Below are 12002 nucleotides of genomic sequence, written 5' to 3'. Positions count from 1 at the left end.
TTATTTATTATTTTAAAAAAATCAACCTCCAAAAATATAGAGTTCTATCTCAATCACCACCACTCGAAAGCCATCGAAATGCCACTGCAGGAAGCCAGCAGTGATTCAGGGACTTTCTCTGTCACTCGCTCTTGGTCAGTAATTGGGTTCGGAGATATCGGTGATGTCACTCAGGTAGATGCGTGTCTCCCATTCTGACAGCTGTCGCACAAACCCCCGATTGGGCCGCATGTTGATTTTGCATTTCTGAACGTAGCTCCAAGACTTCTACAAAAAAAGCAAGCAAACAGCAGAAGTAGCAGGGGGAGTGGGGAGGAATCTGTCTTCTAACAACAGGGAGAGGAGGGATCTGGACACTCCACCCCACCTCCTAGCATCTTGGCCAGGTAACTAATCTCCAGCTCCAGTCTGGTGATGGAAAAGACATCCTTACCAAAGAACTTGGTCTTTCTGCCCAGCCTTATCTGGTGACATTCTTTGTGCAAAACAGGCACTACTGTTGTGATTATTTATATCTGCCTTTGCTAAGTACATGGAGCTTTACAAACAACGAGGGCAATGTCATTTTCTGTCGTGCTTCTGGATTTGGGCAGCCACAAATGAACACCCCAAGGAGGGGTAAAAGGCAGGATATATGGATTGTAAGGAAGCAATCCTTCCTGCCCCCCTCCTGCCTCCACTTACCTTTAAGTAAAGCCTGCAGGAATGCATGAGGTAGGCCATGACGGCTGTGCTGCACCTGCTTATGCCCATGGTGGAGAAAACCAGGACTCTTTCCTTGTGGATGTGACTGTCTAGAGAAGAGGAACAAAAATTAATGCCAGTGTGGTAACTGAACATTCTAAGCAAAAGACTCTTTTCAGCTTTCATTGTGGACGTCGAGTTGGTGAAAGTGACCAGGAGAGGCTGTAGGGTTTGGGTAAGGCTTGCTGGCTAAATGTGGTCAGCCCTACCATTAGGCAGAATGAAGCATCCACCTTAGGAGATTCTGGGAGGCAGCAGCCCCTAAGATGGCCCACTGCTCAAAGTTGTGGTGGAAGACATTGCCTCATCATCAGGGTGGAAGGAATTTTCAGTGCCAGTCTGCTGTCAAGTCAGCTTCAAAGGAGCAAGCGCACCATTGGATTGCTAAATGACCGTGGTCCCGTCCCCCCACTTCCTCAAGTGCACCTGCCTGGCTGCAGTGCGTCCTTGAACTGTGATAATCCCCCGTGCTTGTGCTGATGAAAAAGTGTGTGTGTGTGTGTGTGTGTGTGTGTGTGTGTGTGTGTGTGTGTTTGTATGTACAAAAATCTCAGGCTTTTGCATAGCTGGAATTTGGTCTCAGGCTGTTGGGAAATGTAGCACACACTGCATCTGGTCGGCACCAGACCGGCAGTAGCTGATGTATAACTCTCTGAGCCACATAAACCCTCACTGACTTTGACACTGGACTTCATGGTGAGCTGGGGAGATTAAAAAAGAAAATTCTGGGTTAATGGGTATATTTTTGGACTGGGGAGAGGAGTATTGGCGTGTTGAATTTTTATGTTTATCTGCTGGTAGGTGCGGGTATTGTTTGGTTTATTGTTGGTGTACTGCTAATGTTTTTGTTACTGTTATAGGGGGAAGGAGCTGGTGGGGTTGTTGTTTTTTGTTTCCCCAATATGGAATCTTAATTCCCCCCCACCACTGACTTTTCTATGGTATAAGGGATATATATTTAATATAAGTCTCTTGGAGAGCATTTGGGTGACAAGCAACTAATAAATTTAATAAATATTATTAATATTTCCACAACCAGGAAGTCAAGTGTATAAGATTTCTCTACAGGGCTTGGGAAGTTCTGGCCTGCAGGCCAGATTTAGCTTGGCATGGGTCTTAATTTGGCCTGGAAGGCTGTTCCCCCCCTCCCCCCCAAAAAACCCCCACACCCACCTGCCCTCCAGCCTGATATCATATACGCATGAGATACAGGGTTGGATATAGAGACACAGCTGGATGAACTGCATGACCAAGCTCCCCATGGGGAACTCAGGCAGACAGGTGATTCTGCAGAAAGCATAGGGCTGGCAAAGCTCCTTTAGCTTGTGCTTTCCGAGTGTCCAACTATGAGCTGGGTTCTGGGTTCTTGGACACGCTACACAAGGGATTTTGACAAAGCGGGTGGGATAATCCAGCTATCATTTGGGCATCTGATAGGTGAGTTGTCCCAACCCTCCTGTTAAAGTTGGCCTGAAAGGGTATAATAGTCATGAAATGGCTCCCCACCCCGTCCTACCAGTTGAAGAGCTTGGTGCCCCTCCTTGGCATTTCCCAATGTTTAGGGCATGGGGTAAGAGGAGAAGCCACCTTGGTCTACTCACCAATGAAGTGGCAAATCTTGGGAAAGTAGGAAAAGATCTCTGCATCTGGAGAATCCGGAATGGGGATATGAAGCAGTCTGTCACTGTCTTCAAGGAAACTGAGGAACAGCAAAGAGAAGACCTGCTGGGGCACCTGCAAAAAACTCTACCAGCCCAGCAAAAAATGGCAAATGACGCAGGTATAGTCACCAACCTATTTGCCCAATGGCCAGAAATGATGAGAGCTGGAAGTCCAGCACCATCTGGAATGTCACAGATTCCAGTGTTTAGTTCAAGTCCCCAGCCCACCTTGAAGCCCAAAGGGTGGCATTGAGCCAGTCATTCTCTCTCACCATACCCTACCTCGTGGGGTGGAGCAAACTCTGTGAAGGTTAGCTCCCTGGGGGAAGGGGAGGGGATAAAAAGGCAACAAATAAAGGGGGAACAAGGGCCCACAATCAGACACCAAAGACAGTGTTGTTAATGACAAGCCCCAAGAGGTTCATGGATGAATGGGGCTTTGAACTGGGATCCCTTTGATCCCAGCTCAGCACTCTAACCCAGCGGCTCCCAAAACGGGTGGTATCCCAAGGGACAGTGAGATTCTGGGAGGGGGCACTAAGAGGCAGTGTCTCCACCAGCTTCATTCAGCCCAGACACTGAGGTCCTCCTCCAAGGGCCTTCTGGCAGTTCCCTCTTTGCGCAAAGTGAGGTTACAGGGAAGCAGGCAAAGGGCCTTCTGGGTAGTCGTACCCACCCTGTGGAATGCCCTCCCAGCCGACGTCAAACAGCTAAACAACAATTTGACTTTCAGAAGACATCTGAAGGCAATCCTGCATAGGGAAGTTTTTAATGTTTGATGTTTTACTGTGGTTTTATAATTTGTTGGAAGCTGCCCAGAGCGGCTGGGGCAACCCAATCAGATGGGCAGCATAGATATAATAAATCATCATCATCGTCATTAGGCAAGGGGGCAGCAGGAGGGCGCTGGAGGTACGAATGACTATCAGGCTTTGAAAAGCTGGCACCACTGGATCAAGTTTGCCCTTTTTCAGTAGTACATGCTATTGGATTCTCAGTTACAAAATGCAGTGCTTTTTTTCTGGGGGGACAAAGGGGTATGCATACCCCTAAACATTTTGTGAATCTAAGTTTGGCCTCATTGAGGGGTAGTATTTAAATATGAGTAGGTAAATGAGAGTACCCCTAAACATTTTAAAGAAAAAAGCACTGCCAAAAGTATAACATTAAGGTACATACCTAATAGGTTCACTAATTAATTAGTACTCTCCATAGGCAAGTTCATCCATTTTGTTGAATTAAGCAAAAATTAATTGGATTTTGAATAAATATGTAATTAATTATTACTGTTTTGAATTGTATTGTCTTATAATATTCCTTCGTGGGTTGTGCAAACCGCTGCAATGCTTTTTTAAGGGTAGTGAGCAGTGGGGATGAGTTTTGGAGACCAAGGGGGTGGAGACCCAAAAAAGTGTGGGAAACACTGCCTTAACCTTTAAACACAACTCTGGCCTAAATATTATTTATGGGCTCGTAACTTTTGTGGCCTTCCTTGCAAGCCTGGAAAAGAACGGACAGCCAACTAGTGCTCAGCCGGTTGTCACTGGAACTTACAATGTGCCAGCTTCTTCGCAGACATTGAGATGGGCTTTGATTTTCAGATCCTTCTGTATTTGGCTGTCACAGGCCTGGGCATAAGTTCCCATGTACAAGCGAGCAGGCAGGATCTCCACTGGGTAGGGCTTAAAGGCCTCTAGCTCCTTTAAGGGAAGGAAAGATCATAATCATCATCAGCAGCATCTTCATATTTATGACTTGCCCATCACCAGCGGGACCATGGCATGTTCAGATTTAAAAACAGTTAAAACATATTATATCCACAATAATAGGGTTGATCCCGAAAGTATTCTTAGAGTGGTTTAACAAGCTTCCCTCTGAGAATTTTAGCTCTGTGAGGAGAACAGGGGCCTCCGAACAACTCTCAGCACCCTCAACATACTACAGCTCCCAGGATTCTTTGGGGGAAGCCAAATGTTGTGAATAAGGCCTAGGTGAGTTGTGGAGAGTGGCCTAGAACATGCAGAAATAACGAGTGGACCAGGGGAGGATGGGTCTCCTGAGCTTCTCTGGAGGCAAAGAAGTTCAAGGGACTGCCAGCCTGGTTTCCTCTTCAGGCACCTGGCTAAGGGATCAGCATAGGGTTGCCATACGTCCTGATTTTCCCGGACACAGCCGGAACACTGAAGCCAGAAACAGTGTCCGGGTGGAAATTGCCAACATGTCCGGGAAAATCCAGACGTTTGGCAACCCATGTCGGCAAGAGCTCAGCAACTTTTTTGTCCGGATTTTCACTTTTCAAAATATGGCAACTCTAGATCAGCAAGAAGTGACTATAAGGCAGACAACAGAGTTTAGTGAGCAGGAAAGGGCTGGGGAAGAGAGCACTCCAGAATCAGAGGCAGGAGACGAAGGGGGAGCCAGGAGACAGAGATGAAGCAGGCTGCTGAAGAATCCAGAGAGTCGTCCCCCCCCCCTCCTCCTGCAAAAAGCTCCTCTCTCCCCTGGTCTCCCATAACACAGAGAGGAATGAAGAGGGTGAAGCAAAGAGAGACATGATGAAGGAGCCTCATGAGGGTTGCTTGGGATGCACCTGGAGGAGTAATCTTAAGAGAGCAGTGGAAAGCAGGGGTCCTTTAGTCCTTGCAACCGCCTCATTAGGGCAAGACCTACTGGGATGAGTTGCTAGGATCACTAGGCCTGTGCTGTTTGGGTTTCTTTGAATAAAGAGTTAACTTCACTGACACTGGTGTTTCACAGGCTCCCGACAGCTACTCTATCTGGCACTTGGAACTCTCCCCAGGCCATCCTCATTGGTGGTGCTTCACACCTGGGTGTTTTGGCCCAGCTGGAAGGAATCCCTGAGCTCTGATAACACCTCAAATGACTGGAGGGTAGAGGGGGAGTGAGCTTATGTAGAAACCAGCCTACTGCACAAAGGTAAACTATACATTCACTGGTCTGCCCACACTTGCCTCTGGACCTGCCTACTGCCACATGGCCCAGGGAAGGTTGCGCTTTAAGGAATGCGGCCCCCCACCCTGGTCTGAAGGTCCAAGCAAAAGGGGGGTGCACACAACATACGCCAACACCCCATACCCTGCCAAAAATATGCACGCTGAGAGCAGCAGCCCAACCTGAAGAGGAGATGGCAACAACCTCATTAAGAGGTTGAAAGCCTGCTCTCTGAAGTCTCCCTCTCACCTGAGGCATCCAGAATATCTTCTGGGTCCGCAGGTAATGGTAAGTCGCTGTGAACAATTCGTACCCGCCCCTCAGGACCAGGACTGGGTAACTGGTGAACCGCTGCATAATCCTGGCACAGCGAGCTGCGGATCCCACTGGGGCATCTAGATAAATTGTGAGAGGCATGTGTTTAAAAAGAAAATCACTCCAGAGGCACCCGCTTCTGGCCTTGTCACCAGCGGAACCATTGGATTTGCTATCGATTGCATTTCTCCCATTACATTTTTAGCCCACCGTTCAAAACAGTCTGATGCCAATCTCTGTTACCTTTTCCTCCCACCATTCAAGACCACCTGCCTCTGAAGGCATGCCTCTTCCCATATACTCCCTCCCCTGGAGTGTTGTAGTGTGTCTGGTGATATCACATAGAGACATAGGAAGCTGTGTCAACCTAGCTGAGTACTGTCTACACCACGGTTTCCCAAACTTGGGTCTCCAGCTGTGGTTGCACTACAACTCCCATCATCCCTAGCTAGCAGGACCAACTGTCAGTCATGATGGGAACTGTAGAGTGGTACCTTGGTTCTCAAACTTAATCCATTCCAGAAGTCTGTTCCAAAGCCAAGGCGTTCTTTCCCATAGAAAATAATGAAAAATGAATTAATCCATTCCAGACTTTTAAAAACAACCCCAAAAACAGCAATTTAACATGAATTTTACTATCTAACGAGACCATTGATCCATAAAATGAAAGCAATAATCAATGTCCTACACTATAAAATAAATAAGACAGTCTTGTAGATGATTTAAAAAATAATAATAATTTCTTACCTGCACTGATTATAGTCATTGTTTGGATGGGGGGCTTTTATCTATTTCCACAGTCACACAATCAATCCATCCATCCATCCATCCATCCATCCATCAGTTGCTGAACTAGGTTCCACACAGTGACAAAAACAGATTAACCAAAAAAGCCTCAAAAGGAAAAACACAAAATAAACAGCAAAAACAAAAGTGCCAAACTTAATCCATTCCAGAAGTCTGTTTGACACAGCTTCTGATTGGTGCAGGCTCCCTAGAAACAATAGCCGACAGCCGCATCGGACGTTTGGCTTCCGAAAAATGTTTGAAAACCAGAACACTTACTTCCGGGTTTTCGGTGTTTGGGAACCAAGGCATTTGAGTACCAAGGTGTTTGAGAACCAAGGTACCACTGTAGTCCAAAAGCAGCTGAAGACCCAGGTTTGGGAAACCCTGGTCTACCATGACCAGCAGTGGCTCGCCAGGAGTTCAGGCAGGAGTCTTTCCCCAGCCCCACCCTGGATATGCCTGGAACCAAACCTGGGACCTTCTGGATCCAAATCAGGTGCTCTGCCAACTAACTAGCCGCCCATCCATGCTGACATCCACAGGGGGCTTTTTGATCAAAACCTGAAGAGCCACTTTCTTTTGCCCTCAGATCTCAATAATGTGTTTTGTTCACACCAAGTGCAGTGAGGAGGACACTTCAAAACCAGACCCTTTGGCTCGACACAGTGTCTGCCTGTTTTGCTTGTAGCTCCCTGGCTTGTCCTAACAACCTCTAGACTGCCACCATCGTGATTACAGATAGAACTTACTCTCCTCAGAAGATGGCTTGGTTCTTAATTTGTTGATGTCCTCTCCCATGTCATATGCTGGGTGGAGAAGAAAAAAAAAGGAGAAATTTTGTAACAGATTATTAAGAGCTTTTACTTCAAGATGTGTCCCAGCCCTTTTTAAGCTTCGCTCTTGCGTGAGCTAGGAATATGAGATCAAAACAGTGAGGCTGCGCAATCTGCAGCAGAAAGAGGAAGACTTACGGGTTAGTTCTTTATCCACTTCATACAAATCATAATCTATGTCGTAAGCAGCATCCACCGAGGTAGATTTGCCATCGTATACCACGCAGTATCGAACGCACTCCAGATTGACGGACGGAGGAACGATGAATTTGCCCAATGCATTCTTTAGAAAGAAAGAAGGGTGGGAGGCTGGATTAATGACTTTGTGAAAAGGAATATACTTCTTACTGTGTTGCATGAAAGATACCTGCATTCTGAAAGACGTGTGTGCTTGGAGCCCTGTTACCTCTTAGGCCCAGGTCAAATCTTGTACCTTTCGCATCAACGGAAGTGTAGGCACAGAGACCCTTTCAATTACCTTTCTGTTGTTTTTTTACCATTAGCATTCTTTGTTCAATATGTCGCCTGCTCCAAAAGTCTCTCAGCGACCAACTTTACATAAATAATTAAAGAAAACAGCCAGCAAGTTTAACGCTAAAACAAATATCCGTCCCCTGCCTTAAACAAATAATGCATTACGCCCAATTGTCTCAAAAGCCTGGTAAAAGAGGTATGTGAGGGGAGGGAACCTCAGAATTAGACCTTTCTAATTGGCCCTTGGGACTCTCCGCAGGCTAAAACTCCTCCTCACTTTTCTCCAGGCCATGCTCCACACCAGCCCTACTTTGTACTCTCCTTGAGTGTTTTTGCCTGGCTGGAATCTGACAATGCTTCTTGCTTGCCTGGTTGGAGAATGGAGGGGCAGCACACAAGAGTCAAACTGATTGCATAAAGGTAAAATTTACATCTCCATCCACTTTCCTCTCTGGTTCCGTTTCCTGCTGGCATGTGGCCTCTGGGAGTTTGCTCAGAAAGCAATGTGGCTATTGGCCTGAAAAAGGTTATTTCTCTTAACTCTGAGGCATGTCTTAACCTGGCCCTGAACAGATATTGATGTGAGCACCAGGCAAGCCTCATGGTACAGTGAAACAGCACAATCGAATGCATATTTACTCATAATTAAAGCTTTAGTTGGATTTTTAATCTACTACTTGTATTGTGAAATAACCAGCCTCTTATAACCAACATTCTTAAGTCCAATTAATGCATGACAGGAATAATACCATGCAGCAAGATGTTCTACCAGACTTAGCTATGTCCATTCCCTTCACCTTGGGAGAAATTAGGTAGTCAAGTCTTTGTTCGCCTCTAGTCCATCTGGGAAGCTCAGTGTGTGAAGAGGTTTGAGCTGGCTGCTCCAGCTCAAGCGCATGGCTCTCACCAGTCATTCTTGAGTTTGTATACTAATAATCTAGGAACTTTGACAACTTTGTAACTAACCTAAGTTTTACTGCCTGTGCAACTTCTCTGAAGCACATGAACATAAACCATTTGGGGTCTTTTCTCATGCTGGGGGAAGAGGGAACCTTTGGAAAAAAATATTTTCAGGGGACATTTTGGAACTCACTTGAAATAGCATATTTTAAAGGTTTTACAGTCTGCATTTCCATACTTTACTACATATTTTGTGATGTTAAATCTCTGCAGGGGTTCTCTCACCAAAAAGAAATTTGGATCTCAGAATCCAATGATCTATTGCACCAACATATATAACATGGCTTTATTTTATTTTAATGGTTTAATTGCTTCCGCCAACCTTTGCCCCACAGTGAAAGGGCTCCGGCAGGGGAGAATCTAATGCTTCACCTAGGGTCTGTCCAACAACAGGAGGTGGCTGCAACAAACAACCAAGACACCCCAAAATGTCACTCGCCTTTCTGACTCGTATCGCTGTCATCAAGTGGCTTTCATTGTACTCCCTCCTCGTACGAGCATCTGAAAACAATGCAACAGAAAAGAAAGACACAAGGAAAGCAAATGACTGAACTGAAAACAATGAGAAATTTGATTCCGCCTTTGCTATTTTTTTCAAACACTTCTGCATTCTCTTCATTTCTACTCTACAGGAACTGTTTATCTTTAAAACAATGTGATTTACTTCTGTGAAAGGGTAAGAATTCCCCCTTGCCCTGTGTTTCTGCCTGAGTCACTACTCTGGCCTTAGCTGGGGCAAGTAATCCTGCTGCAGGTCTGCAATTGGAAGGGACACCTGATGCACAGGCAGCAGAATGACAAAGCCCCATAGAATATGGGGTTCAAGCCTTTACAAGGCTGGTGGTTTTGATGGCTATGTAGCACCTTCACATTCTATGGCAGGTCAATCTTTTTGGTCACTGCAGACTAGATGGAACTTGCATCTAATCCAGTGAAGCCCTCCTTATATTCTTACACCCAATGCTAGCAGAGGCCTGATGGAAGTAGGAGCAGAGTCACAAAAGTGAAAATCAAGGAGGCATGCACCGGACAGTGAGAATGCATTCCTGGGCCTCAGGGCAGCCTTCAATTTTTTAAGCAATTTCATTTCCCACCATTTGGAAACAGGAGGAAGTCAAGAAACCCTTGACATGCTTCTGTAGGGTGGAGAAAAATACTCAGTTTGCAGCTGAGGAAACAGGTGCAGGTCAATGGGCTTGTTATTAATGTTACCTTGCTATAAGGATTAAGTGTATGTACAATGTCATTTTCAAGCTACAGGGTCGTTAATGATGATGTGACAGGAAGTCCAACTGATGCCAATGGGAGAGGTAAACTCTGAACAACCACAAGCAACACACAGCTAATAATGTGCTAACAAGTATTTATACAAAATACATAGACAGAAAATATATCAGAGTCACAAATAATAGAAGTCACATAAATGTTCAATGAACAGAAATAGAAGACGTAGTCAGTCAGTACGAAAGAACATAACTTACCCATTAAACAGAGATAGTTTGGTTCTGCTAGTCTAGAGATTTTTGTGGACTGGTTCAACATATTATACAGTTCTGTTGGTTCACACAATGCCACCCCAGCCATGGTGCTAGACAAGAATGATTCAACACTGAGGACACAACTGTATTTTCAAAAAACTGAACTCCTGTAAGTAGGCTACTTCACATTCAGGTAGTTCATCCACAAACAGAAAAAGGCCTCTTCATATCTCAGCTTGCAGTCTGGAAATCCAGGTAGTTTGTTCTGTGCAGGAATCTGGGTGTCTGGATACTGTTTGACTGAAAAAGCAAAGGGAAAATGTGGACTGTTAACCAGGGGTTCCATCTAGGTATAGAAATCACACCACCTTTAATGGATTAAAAACATAAGAAGAGCCTGCTGGATCATGCTGGATCATGAAAATGGCTCATCTAGTCTAGTTCATCTAGTCATCTTATCCTCCGTTGTCACTGAAGACAGAGGGATGCCAACAACGATATAAAATGAATACCGGTAATACAGATGCATATAGAGATATGCAGTTCCTAGTTAAACTTTGGCACTCATTTCCACAGGAAGCAGTGATGGCCCCCAACTTGGATGGCTTTAAAAAAGGATTGAACCAATTCATGGAGTAGACTATCAATGGCTACTAGCCACAATGCCTATGTTCTGCCTCCACAGTCAGAGGTGGTAACGCTTCTGAATACCAGTTGTTGGAAACTGCAGGAGAGGGTGACTCGCTCTCTGTCTCTGGAGGTTCATGGTTGTATCTAGTTAAGAATATACTCACTGAAATCAATTGAGTCAGTGTAGTGTAGCGGTTACAGTGTCAGGCTAGGACTTGCAGTAACAGGGTTCAAATCCTCAATCAGCCATGACTTTGGGCCAGTCACTGCCTCACACAGCCTAACCCAGCTCACATCATTGTTGTGAAGATAAAATGGGGGGAAGAAACTATGTATGCCAACTTGAGCAGTTTGGGGAGAAAAAGCTGCGATACAAATGCAATGAAAAAAATAAAATAATCATGCCCATTGGACCTCTCCACTGCAGGAGTGACGCAAGGGTGCAATGGGATGAAGCCTGCAAATCACCCTTTAAGGAAAGATGGGTTATCACTGCAACAGCAAGATTTTAACTGTATGCTTCTGAAAAATAAGGCGAGACCAGACCACAACAGGCAGATTGTGACCATTTAGTCGCTTTGCGTAAGAAACATATACTCCATCTTGCATCACAAACTGCTGCAATTATTTAAAAAGTGAAACAAGGAAATGTCCCTCAAATATCAATCAATCCAATTCATGAAAACAAATAATGATACTAATAATTGTTATTGCTGATGACTGGATTATTATCATCATCACAGCATGATGATGTATGATGGAAGCCCACCAACCTGCGTGGCCTCAGGTTCCCGTTGCTATGACACCTCTGTGGCTCCCGTTGCCATGGTGCGTTTGTCAACTGTTGCCACGGTAACTATGGTACCTTGTATTCCACAATGCCGGCGGCTGCGACGTCATAGTCACGGAGGCCACGCCCACCTTTCGTAGTGACTGGACAGATAGTGCGTCTCACAGCGGGCGCTATAGGAACCCATCGACGTGCGAGCGGGACACCAGGCTCTATCTCTTCGTTATCGGCTCGGCTCACCGCCCCACGTCCTTCCCTCACTCTCGTTAGGCCCATCGTCTCGCTCTTGCTGTTGCTGTGGAGCGAGGCTTCACGGTACCCTAGGCCTGACGCCATTGCCGTCTTCTCACGCTCGCTGATTATCGCGATACTTCGG

At 45.6% G+C, this 12002-nt stretch overlaps 1 protein-coding gene across 2 annotated transcripts; it reads right to left on the bottom strand.

Annotated features, from left to right (window-relative positions):
• Positions 1 to 18: 18 nt before the first annotated feature.
• Positions 19 to 11962, bottom strand: STYXL1 (serine/threonine/tyrosine interacting like 1). 2 transcript variants are annotated; one of them, XM_053366947.1, is made up of 10 exons: positions 11610 to 11959; positions 10210 to 10506; positions 9168 to 9229; positions 7433 to 7577; positions 7211 to 7267; positions 5607 to 5752; positions 3960 to 4105; positions 2346 to 2443; positions 685 to 794; positions 19 to 267 (listed from the first exon to the last, which is right to left on the bottom strand). In XM_053366947.1, the coding sequence occupies exons 2-10, from the start codon at positions 10310 to 10312 to the stop codon at positions 136 to 138; spliced, it is 999 nt and encodes a 332-aa protein (XP_053222922.1). In that variant the 5' UTR covers positions 10313 to 10506; positions 11610 to 11959; the 3' UTR covers positions 19 to 135. The 2 variants fall into 2 exon arrangements, with proteins under 2 accessions (XP_053222922.1, XP_053222923.1); XM_053366948.1 differs by lacking the exon at positions 2346 to 2443 and having other exon boundaries at positions 11610 to 11962.
• Between the last annotated feature and the right edge of the window lie 40 nt (positions 11963 to 12002).

The sequence above is a fragment of the Podarcis raffonei genome, chromosome 15, assembly GCF_027172205.1.
Source record: "Podarcis raffonei isolate rPodRaf1 chromosome 15, rPodRaf1.pri, whole genome shotgun sequence".
Taxonomy (NCBI): Eukaryota; Metazoa; Chordata; class Lepidosauria; order Squamata; family Lacertidae; genus Podarcis; species Podarcis raffonei.
Note: the sequence above shows the minus strand (reverse complement) of the source record. Positions and strands in the feature narration are given on the sequence as shown.

Excerpts from the sequence above, each read along its gene's own strand:
- STYXL1 (XM_053366947.1), bottom strand. The coding sequence starts at position 10,312 with ATGGCTGGGGTGGCATTGTGTGAACCAACAGAACTGTATAATATGTTG. Across the intron at positions 7,578-9,167 it reads CAGCGATACGAGTCAGAAAG|AATGCATTGGGCAAATTCAT; the intron begins GCGAGTGACATT and ends TTCTTTCTAAAG. Across the intron at positions 5,753-7,210 it reads CAAGCCATCTTCTGAGGAGA|ATGCCCCAGTGGGATCCGCA; the intron begins GTAAGTTCTATC and ends CAATTTATCTAG.